At 44.3% G+C, this 20,458-nt stretch overlaps 1 protein-coding gene across 2 annotated transcripts in view; it reads right to left on the reverse strand.

The window, feature by feature from the left end:
- Positions 1 to 20,458, reverse strand: part of AGBL4 (AGBL carboxypeptidase 4) — a 1,479,620-nt gene that overhangs the window by 105,090 nt on the left and 1,354,072 nt on the right. For both annotated transcript variants that reach the window (XM_043574931.1, XM_043574930.1), the window contains exon 9: positions 897 to 1,008. In XM_043574931.1, coding sequence (XP_043430866.1) covers positions 897 to 1,008 — 112 coding nt within the window. The remainder of the gene's footprint in view (positions 1 to 896; positions 1,009 to 20,458) is intronic.

Here is a 20,458-nt window from a genome sequence, read left to right on the forward strand (position 1 = left end):
GGTGAACACTTTTAGTAAGGCAAAGTTCACAGCTCCTACACCCACTCTGGCTCAGGCAGCTCTAAATGTTAAAAAGTTCTATTTCTCTACAGGCCTTACCTCTACCTTTGGCCTCCACCCAGAAGATGTCTGTCCTGTCCTCTCTGATAGCTCTTCAGAGATAGAATGACTATGGTCATCCTGCTTTCTCTAACCTATGAAACCCCAATGTCTTCTATTTCTTAAAAGTCTTACCCCTATGAGAAAACTCAATATGGACACCCATTGTTCTCCTTCTTTCTGGAATAGCAGGCCCTCTTCTCTGGGAACAAGTTCACTACCACTGCCACCACCACCATAGCCCCTAAGTCCAACCATGTGGTTCCAGTGAGGCTGTCCTGTCTTACATATGCTTGCCTCTGGGGCCACAGTTGACTTGCCCAGTGGTAGCATGTCCTCCCAACTAGGCCAGTCATGGTCCTTTTGGAACTGGAACTAGAAAATGAGAGCGAATCACTCTCCAGCGATGGGAGTCACTAGATGTGACACTTGACACCTGTCTCCTACAGGGGAGGAGGGCCAGTCTACAGTATTCTGGAACTCTTGTAATAAATTCTCTATTTTGCATATTTCAAGTTGTATTTCTTTTGCTTATAGCCAAAGAGCCTTGACAAATGTGAATCTGCTTCAATATATTTCCTTTATCCCATGAGACCTCCTGAACCCAACTGAACCCAGTATTTGTGAAGGGAGGGGAAGCTACTCATTTAGAGATGAGACCAGCAGGCCTAATACCCACCCTGGTTTGACCCTGCACTCCTAATTTGTAGCTCCTAGTAGATATCCCCAGCACAACGCTGCCCTTTCCCAGATTAAGGCATAAAACCAGCAGGTGCTGAATGGGTTTGGTTACTCACTGGGTCATTGTACATCTGGATGATGAGCTGTTTCACTCCATGTAGGGTAGGGTGAGCCCACGGAGAGGGATCCAGCCAGTGACGGTTCAGGTCAAACCCCATTAGAGAGCACCTGGGTAATACCCAAAGTCAGAGTCAGTATGAACAGGACAAACCAAGCTTCTCACTTACCAAAATACAGTTAGGAGTAGGAACAATCATTATGTCACTTATCTAGCCTTTATTTTTTGCCAGAGACAGTTCTAAACATTTTACATGCATTAATTCATTCAATGCTTTCAACAACCCTATGAAGTCACTACTGTTATAATTCCCACTTTACATAAGAAGAAGCTGAGTCACAGAGAAGTTCAGATATTTCTGTCGACGAGTCTGACTTCAGTATCCACTCTCTGAGACCGCAGATATATGTAGATGTGTTACACAGAGCAGTAGAAAGAAATGTTCAGGCTGAAGTCACTGGTGTCCCTATTATTCCTCTCTGTCTCCTACCCATAGGTAACCCATTGTCTCTACCTTCAAAATGTATTAAGAATCAACACCTTTTTATCACCTCCACTGATATTACCTTGAGCTTGGACCAAGGTCCCAAGTATTGTAATAATCTCTTACCTGGTCTTATTTCCATCCTGACATCCTCCCAGCCCACCTCTCACCTTATCTTCCCCTTACACCCCCATTTGCCACACAACATCCAGGCTGATCCTCTAAAACATAAGTAAAATTATGTCCCTTTCCTCAAATGGTCCTTATTAGATGCAGAGTAAAGCCCCCCACAAGCTACAAGTCCCCATGTGGTCCTTCTCTGCCAACCTCTCTGACTTCAGCTCCTACCACCATCCCTCTTGCTTTCTCTGTGCCAGATGCTGGAGTCCTCACTGTTCCTTCACCACACCAGGTACATCTTGTCTCAGGGCTTTTGTATAGGCTGTTCCTCTGCCCAAATACTCTCCCTCCAGATATCTTAATGACTCATTCTTACTTATTTCAAATCTGTGTTCAAATGTCACCAGCTCAGTGGAAGCTATCCTGACCACCTTCTCCATACTCTCCCTTCAGCACATTAAATAACCTCACTAGGACAAGTGCAATCATGGCTTCTGGTTCTCTTCTCTTCCCTCTTCCTCCTTTTCTCACTTCAGATCTACTCAAAGCCCTGCTTAGACTTGGGAAGAGATGTCACCTCCAGGTCTCTGTCCCCATGCCACCATCCACCAGGCCTTCACACACTCTAGGTACTCTCCAGCCCAGCCCAGGCTGAGGTACAAGTTCCTGAAACTCTGTGGTTGCTCACAATTCTAATTGCCACTTTCCTTCTCTCCAGGCCATCCTATTATAATCCCCAGACTGTCCCCCACACAGATCTGACTGGCTTGCTTTCCTAATCAAGATTCATCTATGGGTCTTCATCACCTACAGGATAAAAGTCTGCTCTTTGCAGATTTTTAACCAGATTCAAAACTGATGGGTATCATTCTCTTTGTCTTCTGAGCCTCAATTGTCCTCCTTTTTCTCCTCTATCCCTCTGATTCACTATTTTACACCCCCATCTTATCCTCCAAGCTCCTCTCTTTCCTTAAGCAATATAGTTTAACCCTCTCTCAATTTATTAAATTTCTATCCCCCATCTATCACCCTACTCAGAAAAATAAAGGATTGTACTGGGAATCTACCTCTCCTTCAAGATGGTTGGGGTAAGAATGGGGGGTGGTAAATAAAAATTTCCCCTTGTCACTTAAAATAAGCATTGTCGGAACCCTGTAGGAGAATAGCTAATGTTTCATGAGGCACATGGGGAAAGGCATCATTGAGGAGAAGTCATTTGAATTGAGCCTTGCTGGATGAATAGAATTTTTCCAGGTGTTGGGGGCAAAAGGAAATATAGAAGCAAAGAAAGGAACTGTGAATCCACCCAGGATACTGGGGGAATAGTGGACAGTTTGGTTTGGCTAAGTCATAGAGTATGTAGTGGGGAGGTGGTGACGGTAAGGCTATAAAGGGAGGTGGCGGTGAAATGTGAAGGGCTTTGAATTCCTGGCAAAGAGTTTATTATTATTATTATTATTATTATTATTATTATTTTGTATTGCTGTGTTGAGATCAACCCGGTGCTGATGCTGGCTTTTTACTGCTTGCAGAGTAAGAACAGAGATAGCCCTACATCTAGGTTACAACATCATCACCCAATGAAGCAAACACAATCAAGAGAACATTTGCTGACATTACTCTGGTGTCAAGAACTAAGTACTTTACCAAATACAAAATACGTAACTGAAGTTAATGTTATGAGGGTGGTGCTATTACTATTCCCATTTTGCAGATGTGGAAACTGAAACCCAGAGAGGTTACAAACAAAGTGCTTGAGAGAAAAGAGGTGATGTCAGGACTGGTTCACAAGCAGACTTCATTCCTGGCCTTTAAGAACATAGGCTAACAGGAGAAAGAAGATATGCTCCAGGCTTATGTCCACTTATAATTCAGGACAATATTGTGAGGATTAAATGAGAAAAACACATGTATTGAACTTAATTTAGCATGGGTTCTGACATATAATAACAACTTAAAAATGTTATATTGTTGTTTTGTTGAACATTTTATTATTGTTTTATTTTTATTTTTATTATTTTTTTAATGTTTTTTTATTTTTGAGAGAGAGAGAGAGACAGACAGACAGGGCATGACCGGGAGAGGGGCAGAAGGAGGGACGTACAGAATCCGAAACAGAACCACGAGATCATGACCAGAACCAAAGTCAGACGCTCAACTGACTGAGCCACCCAGGTGCCTCTGTTATTATTTTGTGCTACATCCTATAGGAGTGACATAGACTAATAAGTTTGCAGTGTACAGGGGCTTGGAATGGGCAGTAGACAGCAGTGGTCAGGGATACCCCATATCTTTTCTTCCAGTCTGGGAATCAGGCAGATCAGAGTGCATGTCCATGTTCCTAATGTAGTAGGCATTTGCCCATTTTCTTTGGGGGAATGCCCAGCGTCTAACCCTATGATTAGATGGGACAGGGTTGGGAAGAGTATGCTCCTCCAACATTACAGATGATGAGACTATAGTGGTGCCTTTTTTCCTCCCACAGAAGACCAGATGAGCCACATGCTCTCTCTTTGTGATTTGCCAGCCAGGGCAGCAACAGGAAACCAGACTCGGGCAACAGCCACTTCCCCCAGGATTTAAACTTGGACTAGGTGATGCAGGCTGGAAGTCAGGTGTACAGCAGTGCCACCATGGTACAGAAGTAGATTACTTCTGCCAAGAGCCAATTTTCTGCCTCCCAAAGCCAGTCTATTAATTGTTTGTTTTCCAAATGTGATCTTTCCTATAAACTCCCTTTTTGCTTAAGTGGCTGGAATTAGTCCTTGTTTCTTTAACGGAAAGCATCCTTAACCATATAACTCTGTAGCCTAATTTATAGAAAACTCCAGCAGGCCCCTATATTGTTCACTTCCCAGTGGCTGGTCACCAAGAAGATGGAACCATGGGTCTGGGTGTTATGCTCCCAGAGTTCTTCCAGCTTCCACTGAGCATCTAAAAACTTGGAATGGAACATTGTTGTTAATAGGACTTAATCACAAACGACTGTTCCTTAGAGAAGGTTAGCTTATTTACCTCTCCTCTGCCTCCAGATAAGAATGCCCTAAGCAATGTTTTAGCCAAGTCACCAGCTTGCTCCATGATATTTCTATGACCTGGTACTCACCACCTCCCCAGGCAGCTTATCTCATTCTGGGACAGCTCTGCTAGAAAAGTCTTTCTTCTCTTTAGCTGAAATTTGTCTCCCAGTGACTTCCTCCACTAGTCTCAGCCTTGCCTCTGAGAGTCACACAGACCTGTAAGGCAGTGTTGTGAAGACCAGAAGATTTGGAAGTCACAGTTGGGTTTAAGCTTTGGTTGTACTCCTTACTAGCTATGTGATCTTTTTAACATTTCTTTTTTCGAAGCCTCTTTTGCTTTGTTTTATCGTATGTGTAATGAGGAAAACAACCTTGACTTCCTGAATTGTGAACACGAACTAATAATGGTCCAGCAGAATCCTCAGAACAGACTGAATATTAAATAAATTGTAGCCAGTGATGACAGTGGCAGTGGTGGGGACTCTGGTATTATTGAAATTGTCTGAACCTAAATGTCACCTCCTCCAGGAAAGCTTGCTGACTTACTCTCTGCAAATGTGGGATAGGTAGTTTTCCTTTGTTCCCATGGCATCCATTGCTCCCCTTCCTACCTCCATCAGATTGGTTACAGCAAAAGATATAGTAATTAATTGAGTCTGTCTTCCCCACTGGATTATGAAGTCTTTAAGGGTAAGGATGATGTCTTATTTATGTTTGTATTCTTAGGTCTGAGAAGGAGTCTGGACTATTGTAGACATTGAAGAAGTAGTTGTTGAATGAGCATTTCATGCTTTCCCAAGAATTTTCCAATCTCCTATGATATAGTTCTTACAACCATCCAGGCACACAGCTGGATTCCATTTTTTAAGTGGGAGCACTGAAGTCCAGAGAAGGTAAGCTATTCATTCAAGGTCACCTAACTGGTATTCCACAAGGCCCAGACTAGAATCAGGGTGAATTAGCCCAAGTTGGTTTTCCCATTTGGCCATGCTGCTTCCAGGAAGCCTCTTTCATTCAAAAGAGTGAGATTCAAAACTTAAGAGAAAGAGTTAGAGGCAAAGATCCTCAAAGGTCAACACCTTCATCCAGCCTGCCGAAGAAAATAAAGTGTGGCTGGTGACTCAAGGCACCTCAATCCTCAAAGAATCCTAGAGCTCTGTAGAATTTAAAGCACTTGTGAAACTCTTCAGTGAGTAGGACCTGTGCTGGGTACTTTTTGAGCTGATTTTTAAAGAACACTTCTCATGGCAATAGTCTATCAGCAGGTGGGTATTTACTAAAGAAAACACTTTAGTGAAGATGCAGGAGCCCCACCTGGCTGGGGGCCAGGAGGACAGGTCTTGCCCTTTATGTCTATATCAACTTGAGAAAGTCACTTCCCCTCCCCTGGCTCCATGCTCTTCTTTATAAAACAAGGAGGTTGTATTTCACTCAGGGAGGTCTCGTCCAGCTGTCTCACATTACACGTTTTTTTGTTGTGGTTGTTTTTTGTTGTTGTTTTTTACTTTTTAAGTTTTTATTTTAATTCCAATTAGTTAAAATATAGTATTACATTACTTTCAGAGATACAATATAGTGATCCAACAATTCCATACATCATCCTATGCTCATCACAATAAGTGCACTCCTTAATCCCCATCACCTATTTAATCCATCCCCCCACCCCTGTCCCCTCTAGTAACCACCCATTTACTCTGTATAGTTAAGAGTCTGTTTCTTGGTTTCTCTCTCTCTCTCTCTCTCTCTCTCTCTCTCTCTCTCTTCTTTTGCTCATTGTTCTGTTTCTTAAGTTTTACATATAAGTGAAATCATATGGTATTTGTCTTGCTCTGATTAGCTTATTTTGCTTAGCATTATAATCTCTAGCTCCATCCATGTCATTGCAAGTGGCAAGGTTTCATTCTTTTTTATGGATTAATAATATTCCATTGTGTATGTATACACATCTTCTTATCCATCCATCAATCGATGGGCACGTGGGCTGTTTCTATATCTTGGCTATTGTAAATGATGCTGCTATAAATCTTATTATATGATTTTAAAGCATCAATGATTGGGCTTTATCTCCAAAGTTAGGGACTTGAAGGAAACACACATTACTGATAAAGTTAAAATACAAAGAAAACAAAATATTCTAGGAAAAGGATTGATACAGTTTTTAAAAGAAACACCAAATAGTCAAGGATTGCCAATATCTTAACATTAATTGCATGCATTTTTCAACATTCGAGATTTACATGGGAACCAATCTTTGCCTCTAGGAATTCTTAACTTGCTCTGAACTTTGAAGAAGGGATGGGAATTTTCCAAAAGTCAAGTCCTGAGAGAGCATTCCAGGCAGAGGGTGTGACATGTGCAGTCAGCGAAGTGAGAATGGTTGGAAATTATACATATTTTTAACAGGCAACTAATGTATTATGCTTCTGTCCTTAACTAGGCTATAAGCACCAGGAGGGCAGGGCTGATGCAGCTCTTTCTCTTCAGTGGTTTCAGGACCCAAACCATCTGCCTAAAGACAGAGGAATGAACAAGGTGACCTCCAGATGTCGAGCTCTTACAGTATGATTGCCAATTTAGAGTTACTGAGTGTGAAATCCTGGGTCTCTGTCTTCTTGGTGCTCTTCTATTCTGTTATTTATTTTTAACACAAAATTTCTGCATGCGCTCCAAGTCAGGACCCATGCCCTGACATAAATGAGGCTCTTTATGGTGCCAATGAGACACAATATTTGACATTGGGATCATTCTAGAAAATCCAGGGATGCCTGGGTGGCTCAGTCGGTTAGGTGTCCTATTTTGGCTCAGGTCATGATCTCATGGTTCATGAATTCGAGCCCCACATAGGGCTCTGTGCTGACAGCTCTTAGCCTGGAGCCTGCTTCGGATTCTGTGTTTCCCTCTCTTTCTGCCCCTCCCCTGCTCATGCTCTGTTTCTCTCTCTCTCAAAAATAAACAAAAATTTAAAAATAAAAAAAAAAGAAAATCCAAATTTGTGGAAGTCAAATTTATATGTAATTATATAATGTATGCTTTTATTCTCTTGAGTTGGAGATACTCTTGACTATTTTTTTTTTTTTTTACTCTTTATTATCTTTTGTTTCTTCTTCCAAACTGTGAGCCCAGTGAGGGAAGGGACTATGTTTGTGTCATCTTGCCCACCTCCACTCCAACTTATCTACTACAGACCCAGGTGCAGAGAAGTTTCATTATATCTGTTGAATGAATGAGTGAATGAACGAATGTATGAATGAATACCTCGAAGATGTGCAAACAAAGTTTAGGTATTAAAGACATATTTTGAAAAGCATTTAAGTATCTGTTACAAGCTAGATGCTTTCACAATAACCAATTAAGGTAGGTATTATTAATCCTCATTTTATATGAGCAGATAAAATCCAAGAGAGATTTGACCTTTAGGAGATCATTTGACAACTACTAGGATATAGATCTGGGATTTGAGCCAAGATCTTATGGATGCAAGGATGGTCTATAGTGACTTTTTGAGGTCCCCCCAGCCATGGGTAAGACTGTGTGATCTATGAAAGAGACCCCAAGCTACTCCTATCTGGTCTTCCTTTATTGGTCTCTTTCTCCTCTGCCCATGGTTCCAGAGAATATTATTCAAATGGCAAATAAATAGCTCCATCTTGTTAAGGGCATCATTCCCATCCTAGCTGTCATAACGGCAGCTAGAATGAGAGCAATGATTTTAATTCCTCTCCTTATGATTTCCTTTTCATCTCTAAAGGATAGAGAATAAGACAGCTTGGTGGCTCCAGATCAATCTCATCTGAGCACTGTGGGGCTATATGCTCCTGGAAGGGTGGCACTGACAGGCAGAGTGTACAAGCCACACATGCAATTGTCTCTCAAATGCAGCAGTTTTCCAGCATTACCAATGAGCTGGATTGGATTAAGTATATTTGCACCAAAAGCAAAATAAATATTGCTTTATTTAATGTCACTAAAAGGTTGGGATTCAATTGCCCTTGGCCTGAGGCACCTTCCAGCTGTATTGATTGGCCAGTGTCAGAATGCCAGGCAATCTGTCATCAACAGCTCCTGCAAAATGCTTAGCAGGTGGAGTGGGCTCTACTATGGTGGAGATGGAGGACAGTGGGCAGTGTCCTTTGTCCCAAACACAAAGGATAATTCTAATATATCCCACTCCCTATCACCACCACTAGGATATTTAAAGGATTTCCCTCACATTCCCTCTTAGACTATCACAACAAGGATGTGGCCTGAGCTATAAAGGTAAAGCAGAGGATGGATAAGAAAATACGTTCCGAGTTAGAAGGACTTGGGTTTGTGTCCCAGATCTACCACTGAGTAGTTTTGTGACCTTGGACAAATTCATCTGTTTTGCTCAAAGACCTGAAAGCACCAGGAGGGCAAGAAGTGAATCTATTTCATTTGCCATTAAGTATTTCATACTAGCACAGTGCCAGATACACAGCCAAACCTCCATTAAACTGTATGAATAGAGGTTCAGAAAGTGTAAGTAATTTGTTGTAGTCCAGAAAGGATAAGTGATACAGGCAAGACTTGAACCCAGTCCACCAGCTCTAAAGCCTATATTCTTAGCTATCACTCTATGCTCGATTTTTTAAATGTGTATTTATTTTGAGAGAGAGAAAGAGAGAGAGAGAGAGACAGAGAGAGAGAGAGAGAGACAGAGAGACAGAGAGAGAGAGAGCGTGCACACGCACCTGCAAGAGGGGGAGGGGCAGAGAGAGAGGGAGAGAGAAAATCCCAAGCAGCCTGAGTAGTCAGCCCTGAGCCCAGTGCAGGGCTCCATCTCAGGAACTGTGAGATCATGACCGGAGCCGAAATCAAGAGTTGGATGCTTAACCGACTGAGCCACCCAGGCGCCCCTCTCTCTATTCTCTTACCAGTCCTGGGAGTCAAGTCAGCACCCGAGTGAGGGGACTCATGTGAGGTGAGGGGTGGATGCAACATCCTTAATTTTTAAATAGGGAAACTGAATCTCAAGTGGAAGTTGACATGAAAAGTACCTTTATGCAAGTTGACAAAAGGTACCCCCTCCAAGTTAGCAAACAGGTGCCCCTTCCGAATGGGTGAAGTATGCTTGCTCTGGCCAGACATGTGGTTGGGAGCAGTCACAGTTGGCCTTGGCCCTTCACCAGGAGTCTTTGGGCAGTGCACAAATTGTGTGTGCATGTGAGGTGGTTCAGAACATTCCCAAGGTTCATAGCAGAGCTAGAATGAGGTAGGACTTCCTACCTCCAAGGGTCAGCAAGATCTTTACACTGTAATGGTGGCCTTTCTGGCAAGGTGGTGGGATCGGGAAAGGGAGTACTCAAACCACACCTGGAAAAGGGATCATCTTTAACCTTAAAATTCCTGTGCCCTTTCTCCCAGAACTTATTACTAGTGGATAAGGAGAAGCTTCGTTGGAGTGCCCTCTCCCTTCTCATGGAGAACATGTGCTCTGGGGATTCAGCCTCCTCCCTCCAGTCTCCTGCTTGGCAGCAATACCAGGCTTGGGGCAGGGGCAGTCCACATTGTGACTTAAAACAATTCTGGGGCTCCTGGATCCCTCAGTTGGTTAAGCGTTGGACTCTTGGTTTTGCTCAGGTCATGATCTCATGGTTCGTGAGTCTGAGCCCCACATTGGGTTCTGCGCTGACAGTACAGAGCCTGCTTTGGATCCTCTCTCTCCCTCTCTCTGCCCCTCCCCTGTTCCTGTGTGCGCGCGCTGTCTCTCTCTCTCAAAATAAATAAATAAACTTAAAAAAATTATTAAAGAAAAAACAATTCTGAGAGCCAGTCACCAATTGGAAGGACCCAAGATTTCATAAAACCCTATCATCACATTTCAAAGACAGGGAAACAGAGGCCTAGGTCACATAGCTGTAAAAAGTAGAGCTGGAAGTTCATTCCAGAACCAATAGATTATTTTTCCCTCCATAAGAACACTGACAGGAGTCAAAAGAATCATTTAACAAGACCCAAGGGGGAACATTTTCTAAAGGAGTGCACTGGCTCTTGGGGCTAGGAATCATTTCTTTGAGTTTTTTAAGCGAGAAAGGGCAAAGGAAACGCAAAAGAGAAGAAAAGTCCTTTAGGCCTTCACAAGCTCTGGGAGCAGGTGAGACCCCTGCCCACCTGGTCTGAGCCTGAAAAGTGGCTTAGTTTGCATGAAGACTCTGGAGCCACATTGCCTGGATAAGATCCTGGCTTCGGCCACATATTAGCTATGTGGCCTCTCTGTGGCTCAGCCCTCATCTGCAAAATGTTGATCTTGCTACCTCAGAAGGCCGTTTTGAGGATTAAACAAGATCAGCCGTGGAAAATGTTGGAGACAACTGCCTGGTTTGAGATGAGTGCCACACATATGTTAACTGGTCTTATAGTTTGGTCTTGGTATGACTGCCAGGGCCCTCCACAAATGGGTCCTCACTTATTCCTCCAGCTTCTTCAACCATGTCCCTAATCTGTATACCCCACAAGGCTTACACATTTTATATCCTAGGAACTAACTGCAAGAAGGTGCCCCTTCCTGTGGGCTGATGCAATTCCTCCAAGTCACAGGCTGATCAGGCCTAGGCTGCATGCCAGCCTCCACCTGCCTTCTTAGCTGGTACCTTTGTGTGGTGTGTGAACCTACACTGTGGTCTGCAGCTGTGACCATGTGCACCAGCCACGTCAGACCACTTGGCATTCTCCAAGACTTTCTGCTCACTCAGGGCTCAGGCAGTAAGGTGGAAGCTAGGCACTGGGGCTTCAAGGCAGCTCCCTGGTTTTGACTCCTGGATCTCCTATATCTCAGGACCTTGGGCTAGTTGTTCAACCACTTTATGTGCTTCTGTTTCCTTGTCTGTAATATGAGGATAATACAAGACCCTACCTCACAGGTTGAGGGGGTTGCTGGGAGGAACCTCCCATTGCTTTCAGCCCAACAGGGACTCTTGGTCTCCAGCAATAAGGAGAATGGCTTCCTTTCCATCCCTTGTTTCCACTCCCCCAAGGGAGGCAATGAGACTTATCTGATTGGTCCCCTTGAGAAAAGGGGCAGAGCCTGTTGGCCCTGACTCTCCAGGCCTGGCTTGCTGGGATCAGTGACCCTTCTGGGAGGGACCTCCTCTCTGCCACATGGTATGCCTTCTGAGAGGCATCTCACCTTCTGCTTGGCTTGGGGCTGGTGGCGAAGTTGAACTTTGGGGTGAGGTAAAAGGAGGCCAATTTTAGCCACATAGATAAACCATGCCTTCCAAATCCTGATTTTACCAATAACAAACTTGTATTTTGACGCCTATCTTTATGATCCCTCAATCACCCTCTAAATTGGTAGCAGTAGGGAGAGAGTAGGAGCAGGAGTATGATGAGTTCCATCTTCAGTGGGAATAATACATAAAAACAGAACAGGGCCTGGTAGCTTGTATCAGTTCAATTAATGCTTGTATTGTTATCAACACTGTTATTACCTAACATGATTATTCCTCTGTTTTAGAACATGTTGACAATCTCCCCCCTGGCGAACTCCCCCTCATCCTTTGAGGCTCACCTCACCAACACCTCCTCCTTGAGGGTAAGCACAGGGCAAAGCCCACCCCAGTCCCCAGTGCCTAGTATCAAGTGTGTGCTGTGACAACATCTGAGAGAAAGAAGGTGGGGAGGGGGAGGAACAGACAGAAAGAAGAAGGGGAAGAAATGATTGAGTGGAAAGGCTTCTTAAGCAGAGTTGCCAGGAAAGGCACAGGTGTGAGCAAGAGCAGGCCAGTTCAGGGCCCTGCAAATGGCCCAGGAAGGTGAGGGGAGTGGATGGAGGATGTTAGCACAAGAGCAAGGTGGACAGTGGGAGATGAACCTGAGAAAGATGTTCCTGGACACTGCATGCCTTGAATACCAGGCTACGGGGTTTAGCTTCCTTCTAATGGCGAACAAGGAGCCACAGGAGGATTTTACATAGACAACTAACACTATTCAAGTGGTTTAAGAACTAAGACTAGAAATGACAAAGTTGTTGATTCTACTGTTTTGCTCCTCCAGAAACCCCAGCCACTCATTCTGGGTTACTGTCTCCTCAGAGGCCTGCCTTTGCCATAGAATCAATTATTACAATCAACTTGCTATCAACTCTAACTTTGAAATGCTATTCAGCTGCTTGCAGGGACAGAGATGGGGGGCTGCCTTCACAGACATCTAGCCATCTGGCCTTTTCTGTGGAACCTGGCTGGGAAGCTCATTTGAATAATTGGTTTTGGCGGTGTGCACTTGTGGGTTAGACACCTGATTACACTGCCAGCCCCAATGTCCTTTCAACCTCCTTAGAAACATCGCTCAGGTTACATAAAGCAGGAGAGAGTTTCTGGGAGGTGAGGCTCTGTCTGGTCCCTGTTGTCACTTGCACTTCATCTTGACTAACGATGGAACTCACTCACTGTGTGACCTTGAGCAAGTTACTTAGCCTCTCTGTGGCTTGGTCACTTCTTTGTTCAAAGAGAGAGAGTGACTCCTACCCTGTCTATGTCACAGGCTTCTTGTAAGGCTCTAAGAAAAGGTGGGGGAGTTGTGACCTAGAAGAAATGCAAGTGGAAAGATGTAGGTTAAGGAGAGCTCAATGTCAGGAAGCAATGTGCATGTGGGCTATATCAGGAGAAGTACGTCCCCGGAATTAGGCTTGTGATGGTCCCTTCCTACTCCTCCTCCACTAGCTAGCTCTATGAACTTACGGGACTTTCCTAATCTATCTATGCCTCAGTTTCCTCATCTGTAAGGTGAGAATAATGACAGAGTCGTTCTGAGAATTAAATGAAACACTACATGCAAAATGTCTAGAACAGTGGCAGGCCCAGGAGGTTCAACAGAGGTGAGGTGTTCATCATCACCATCACCATTATTATTATTGTCATCATCATAACTGTTCAGTTCTGGACACTAGGCCTCAAAGACAGACAACAAACATCTGGAGCTTGTTGAGAGGACAGCAGGAATTATGGGGAGAGGAGTGGATTTCAGATTACATATGAAAAGTCCCATGGCTTTGGAGGATGTCCAGCCTGGAGAACAGGAGTTGGCAGTGGCTGGAGTGGACAGTGGGGAGATGTGCAGACACACAGTCTTCAGACAGCTGAAGGGCTACCACGTAGAAGATGGACTAAAACAGAATAATCCTTCAGGGGTGAAGTGGAAGGGATGGGCTGGGGGGTTTAGCATGAATCCAAACCTTCTCTAACAGTCCAAACTGGCAGCTTGGTGATGTTTTGGAAGCCAGAGAACCACACCCAAGCCTGGAGGTGGATGAGAAGAGGGGGACCCAGCTGTCATTCAGGGACACTGCTGAGGAAGAGCATTGGACTAGAGGTCTCAGCTCCCATCCTACTCCAAGGCTTATGGTTCTGTGACAGAGCCACCAAATGGGGGGGAGTGTGGCTGGGATGGGGAGGGAGGCACAGTGAGAAGGGGCTGGCAGCACCTCTTGGTGAGGTGGTCCTTGTAATGGGCCTCTGGTTTCCATTTCTAGCTTGATGAAAAGTGCACAGTTTTTATGCTGTCAAAGAACAAATAGAATATCCCCATGCACTTTACATTTTACACAGCTAATTCTGTGTTCTATCCTATTTTGGAAAGTTTAAAATGTTTCCTCCTTTGGATGCTGAGGTGGGCGAGGTCAGCAAGTTATTATGTCTGTGCATGTGTATATGTGTATGTTTGTACATTGGGAATACCTTGTCTGGTATCACCCTCTGCCATGCTTAATGACACTTTGCTGTGCAAATCTCTTTTACTGTCTGTGTCTGGTGAATTCCTATATAGCCTTCAAAAACCCTCCCTCGCCACTGGCAGTCAGAGGGAAGCACTGCCTGAGTTCAGGACACGATGTAGCAGGACGTGACCTCCATAGTAGGCTAGGGTGGGACTGCCTGGATTCATAAACCTTCTCGGACCCTTCCTGCTGAGGCACCTGGGGCATGTTCATGGCTGCCTCTGTGCCTCAACTTCCTTCTGTATTTAAAATGGGGCAGGGGTGCCTGGGTGGCTCAGTCGGTAAGTGTCCAACTTCAGCTCAGGTCATGATCTCGCGGTTCGTGAGTTCGAGCCCCACGTTGGGCTCTGTGCTGACAGCTCAGGGCCTGAAGCCTGCTTCAGATTCTGTGTCTCCCTCTCTCTCTGCCCCTACCCCACTCACACTCTATCTCTCTCTCAAAAATAAATAAACATTAAAAAAATTTTTTTTAAATGGGGCAAAAGAAACAGACTCATAAATACAGAGAGCAAATTGGTGGCTGCCAGGGGTAGAAGATGGGCAAAACAGGTGAGGAGGATTGAGGGGAACCACATTCCAGTTATAAAATAAGTAAGTCCTGGAGATAAAAGTACAGTATAGGGAATAAAATCAACAATTTATAATAACGTCTGGAGACAGATGTTAACGTCGGCTTATTGTAGCGAGCACTGAGTAACGTATACAATTGTCAAATCACCATGTTTACACCTGAAAGTGATATTGATATTGTGTATCAACCGCACTTAATATGAATCCTTAAAAATGTTGTTTTGAAATTACATTTTTAGGGGCGCCTGGGTGGCGCAGTCGGTTAAGCGTCCGACTTCAGCCAGGTCACGATCTCGCGGCCCGTGAGTTCGAGCCCCGCGTCAGGCTCTGGGCTGATGGCTCAGAGCCTGGAGCCTGTTTCCGATTCTGTGTCTCCCTCTCTCTCTGCCCCTCCCCCATTCATGCTCTGTCTCTCTCTGTCCCAAAAATAAATAAACGTTGAAAAAAAAAAAAAAAAAAAAAAAGAAATTACATTTTTATTGGAATTGTGTAAAAATCTTTCTCCTTTAGTTTTTGACCACTTTGAAAAAATTCCCTTGTGCATTAACTTTAGATGTCCTTTAGTTTTCTTTTTTGGTTTTCTAATAAGTTATTCAAGATTTTCTTATGGATTTCAGTGGTTCCTCATATAGTGATTGAATATTTCCCTACTGTGTTCTTTAGTTCTAGTATGTTATGTTTCGTTACATAAAAATTTTTCATGTGAAAAAGATGGGCTCTATCACTACCTCTGTCACAGGGCTGTTGCAAGTGTTAAATGAGATGATATGGCTAATGTACAGTGAGTAGGCACTTAGACATTACCTCTGTTATCTAGGCCTCCGTGGCATCACACACACACCCCTGTAATACAAACACAGGGCTTCTTATTGGCAAAGGCTGCCTCTGATTCCCATCTGCTTCCCTAAGGCCCAGCGCAGGGCCTGACACTCAGCAGGCCCTCAATAAACTTTAGTTAAATTGGATTTATTGCACTGGAGCATCCTTTGTTATGTGAGATCACCAGGGCCAGGAGACATACTGTGGTGCGTGTCCACAGATGGGAGAAGCATCCATTTCCACCGCGGGGTCTGCAGTGGTGCCATGCTATGAAGCTGAATCATTTCGGCACCACCCAGAGGGGTTTGTTGCTCTCCCCCACCTCCACGTTCCCAAGAAGCACTGAGGTTTTCTGAAGATGAGAAATTTCATAGCATCCTGCTATCTTTTGGGTAACTGCGTATTTTATGATGACTAATAGGCAATTACTATGGTAATATTGCAATTCAGCATGTGTGAGGTTTGGGAAATGAGAAATTATGGGTAACTACTTTGGACTCATTTCTATGGTAACAAAAAGTAATTGTCATTAAATACCGGTTATACTGAGGCTGTACCTGGTAATTATAGATTTTTATGCCCAGAAACATAAATAAAACCAATAAATTTATTCAAAGGTCTATGACTGTTTACTTATACGTGGCTCTATGGAATACACAATGACAAGCACCTAATTAAGAAATGCAAACCCAACACAGAGTTCCATATTGTCATATGGAGATGGAGAGTTCTGTTTTTCAAATGCAAGGCAACTCGTGCATTACATATGCTCTGAAGAAATGAACCGCAGTGGGGCACAGGAGGGGGTGGGGCCTTCTTCTCTGCAAAGGGAGTGATGGGGAGAAGGAGGTGGCAGAGACTGTGTACAAATGTTGCAAGGGGCGTGGGCAGCCACATCTAACACAGGACATCGAGAATTGCCAACCCAGTGACTTGACTCGACTGGTGACCGACACAGCCCATCACCCCCTACCCCAATGGCCTTCCAATTGGGAGCTGCCTTGCAGCTTCTTGCCTTTATAATACCTGAAGTTACAAGATCCATCTCTCAAGACCTCTAGGCCCCAGATCTCCCAGAACCCTTCAAAGATGCTCACATGGCATCAGTAGTAGAACCATTCTTATTTTTTTTTAACTGTGGTAACATACACATGACATAAAATTTACAATCTTAATCATTTTTAAGTGTACATTTCAGTGGTATTAAGTACATTCATAATGCCATACTATCATCACCACTATCCATCTCCAAAAGTCTTTCTATCTTGTAAACCTGAAACTCTATACCGGTTAAACACTGATTCCCCATTCCCCCCTTTCCTCTAGCCCTTGGTAACCACCATTCCACTGTCTGTCTTTGTCATTTTGACTACTCTAAGTATTTCATATAAATGGAAACATACAGTATTTGGCTTTTTGTGACTGGCTTATTTCACATAGTATAATGTCCTCAAGTTCATCCATGGAGTAGCCATGCCATTTTTGACAAAGCCTCTGCCCAGTGCTTCTACTAAGTGATGGAAGATGCTTTCCACCTCATTATCTTCTTCCAAGAGGGCAGGGAGAAACTGAGACCAGTGGAGAGAAGTGTCTTACCCAAAGACAACAAGGCTCAGGAGAGTAGGGAACGTAAGACTGCCGGTTCTCTGCTTCTACCTCCAGCTTGCAAGGCAGAGGCCAAGCCTGGGAATGCAGAGTGTCACCATGTGACTTTGAACATGGTTCTTCACCTTTATATGCTCGGTTTCCCCTTTGTTCAAATGTACATAATAAAAACTGACTTTCTTTTCTCAAAGAGTTGTTGTAGAGATCAAATGTGGTTTTTAAGTGAGTTTAAAAGTATAGTGTCCTGTACAGTAACATGTGGTTGCGAACCAGAGTTTGGTAAATCATAATAGCAGCTCATCATGGTATTCATGCCATCTCAGTGTAATGCGGTCAAGACAGTTGGGCTTAGGAGGCCATGTAGGTGCAAGTGAAGGGTTGGGAGGGGATGGCATCCAGCCATAGCTACTCTGCACTGGGACTGTACCTCTGTGCCAGGGCACTATTACTAAACACTGCTGTTGGGCTTATTTATTCACCCAGAAAATACACATCAGAGGCCCATTCTGTGCTGGGCACTCTGCCAGGCTTTGGGGACATAGGTAGACAAAGTCCTGACTTCATGGAGTCTGCAGTCTAGAGATGGAGACTGTCATTAAACGAATGGTCACATAAATCCCCGCACGATTACCAGCTGGGGCCAGGGCTATGAAAGGACAGTGCAGAGTGCCTAGAAAGAGCACAGTGGGAGGCCTGCTCTATCCTGGCAGCTCTGAGAAGGCCTTCCTGTGAGTTGGCATGAAATCTCAGATTGAACTGGAAAGCAGGCCAGTGTAAATGGAGCATAGTAAGTGAGACAGGATGTACAGTTGCCCTGTGTCACTGTTATACACCATAACATCGCTGCTATATTTTGACATCATCTATTGTGGCCGGCTCCTGTGCAGTATGAGTAGAGTATGGAGTAGAGTCTGTAAACTAATGGAGGCCCTCCCTGCTCCTCCTGGAGGCCGCAGTCCAGGTGCAGATATGGCAGTCTGGTTAGTAAATGCCACCTTCCTCATAAAGAGCATTATCAGTCATGTGTAGCTGCCACCATTTGCAGTTAAATGCTAATTTACTATAAATACCATAGTATAGGTGTTTGTGTCATAAATATAATTTTACATGATTACATCTGTGAAAATCTCCTGCCTTTCCTTCCTAGATTGGATTATCTGTCTCTTTAATGTAGAAGAAGAAAAAGGGGGAAGGAGGAGGTGGAGGAGGAGGAGGGGGAGGAGGAGGGGGAGGGGGCGGAGGGGGAGAAGGACAACGACAGGCATGAGGCAGGCCTGTCTCATTCTTCACACAGGGTCTGGCATGTCTGGTGCAGCCTCAGGGAGGAACACAGACCTGCATGTCTGCCTGCCTCTCACAGGCCACATGACCTAAGGGGGATTATTTCACTTCACTGAGGCTCAAGAGACTGAATATTCTGAGGGGATGTTAGGAGTGAAAGGGAGCAGGACAGAGGCAGCGATGTGGCCGTCCGTCTGTGTTCCAGCCGGTTTCCAGCAATGTGATGAGTTCCTCTGAGGTCGGGCTCTGTTTACTGCCCTAGAATGCTGACAAGTATCCTTCCCTCTCTCCCTCCCACCTTTCCTTCTGTACTCAAACTAATTTGAGTAGATTTTCATTATTTGCCAGCAGAGAAATCTCAGCAAGCACCCTCCTTCACCAACTTGTGTGAGGATTAAATGAGATAAGTGTATGAGTGCTTGACATGGCACTGGGTGGGCAAGCAGAATTCTTGGAATGCTATTTCCCAAAATGAGTTTAATAAACCATAACACCACTCGGGGCTGGGGAAGTGGCAGTGGAGGGGGTGAGGGATGGAGGGGGAAACAAGTTTCCCCTAAAACACTTTCCCTAAAAGTGTTCCCTGACTTATCTTTGGAAACACCGGATACTATAACCCCTCTTAGATTCCTGTTGATTAGCATATTCAGAACTGAAAGATCTTGTTATAAAAGAACACATTTAGTTGTGCTTAACTCTGTGTTTCCCAAACTTACTCAAACTCTGTGTTCCTTTCTCCCCTATAACGCTGAGGCATGTCCCCCAGGAAATGGGACACACTGCTGTAGTCAGGGAAGGCTGGTCTAGAGCACCTCTAAGGCACCTTGAAGCCCTCAATCCGGAGTCTTTATTATTATTTTTCACCTTCTCCAAACGTTTAGTAGTGAATTCTCATGACTGTTAGGCTCTTTGTTGCAACTCAGAGCTGTCTTAGCAACAGGATTAATGCCGGTGGTTGGGGATTTTCTCCAGCTCTTATAATAAGAAACACGTATTTTCACTAGGAAAACGTTGAGAGTTTAAACTTCAGTAGAGAACCATTTCTGAGGGTTGGCGCTCTTTTATCCTGAAATCCCCAAATCACAAAATCTAGAGCTTGAGGACGTACAGAAAGCATCTAGTTCCCCATCACCACCCCATTGGCCATCTGAAGCCCAGAGAGGGGAGACATTTTGGTCAAGGTCACAGACCTCTTTCCAACTTGCCATCCCTGGAAAGCAGATGATGACATAAATAAGTGTGTAGAGTGGACAGTATTGACCTCTTTCTGACCACTGTCGCTCTTGTAATTAAACAGAAATGTTAACATAAATCAAATGGTCTTTCCACCACCATTATCACTAACAGTGCATTCTGTCCAGGGAAGGTGGAAAGGCATTGCTCTCAGGCCTGCAGCAAGCCATAAAACCTTCCAGTGCTAATGAACCATTGCTTGAGCCAATTAAGAGAGAAAGGAAAACTGTCTTTAATTAAGGCATCACATATCCCATGGGCTCTCTCTAACTTATACCCAGAGGTACTGCAAAGCCCCTCTGGACCCAGTTGCCATGCTTTTGGAAAGAGTAAATCAACTCTGTTTAAAATGGACCTGTCTGGGTATTTAAAAATTTGGGTTCTAATCTGAGCTGTACCACTGACCATGGGTAAATCCCATCTCATGTGTAGACCTTGGTTTCTTTATCAATAAAATCATCCTTTTCTTCACTCAAATTCATCAAATAGTTTTTGAGCATCTACTGTGGGCTTATCCCTGCTGCCCAGAATCAGGGACAAAAGGACCACTAAGGCTCAGTCCCTGTTCTTTGCTGGCTTGAAGGCCAGTGGAGTCCACACAATGGGATAAGTCTTGTTCAACAACCAGGCCTGTGGGAGCTTAGAGAAGGGAGTAACTAATTCTGCCTGGGGGGTTGGGGAATGCTTTGCAGAAG

This window comes from Prionailurus bengalensis, chromosome C1, assembly GCF_016509475.1.
Source record: "Prionailurus bengalensis isolate Pbe53 chromosome C1, Fcat_Pben_1.1_paternal_pri, whole genome shotgun sequence".
Taxonomy (NCBI): domain Eukaryota; kingdom Metazoa; phylum Chordata; class Mammalia; order Carnivora; family Felidae; genus Prionailurus; species Prionailurus bengalensis.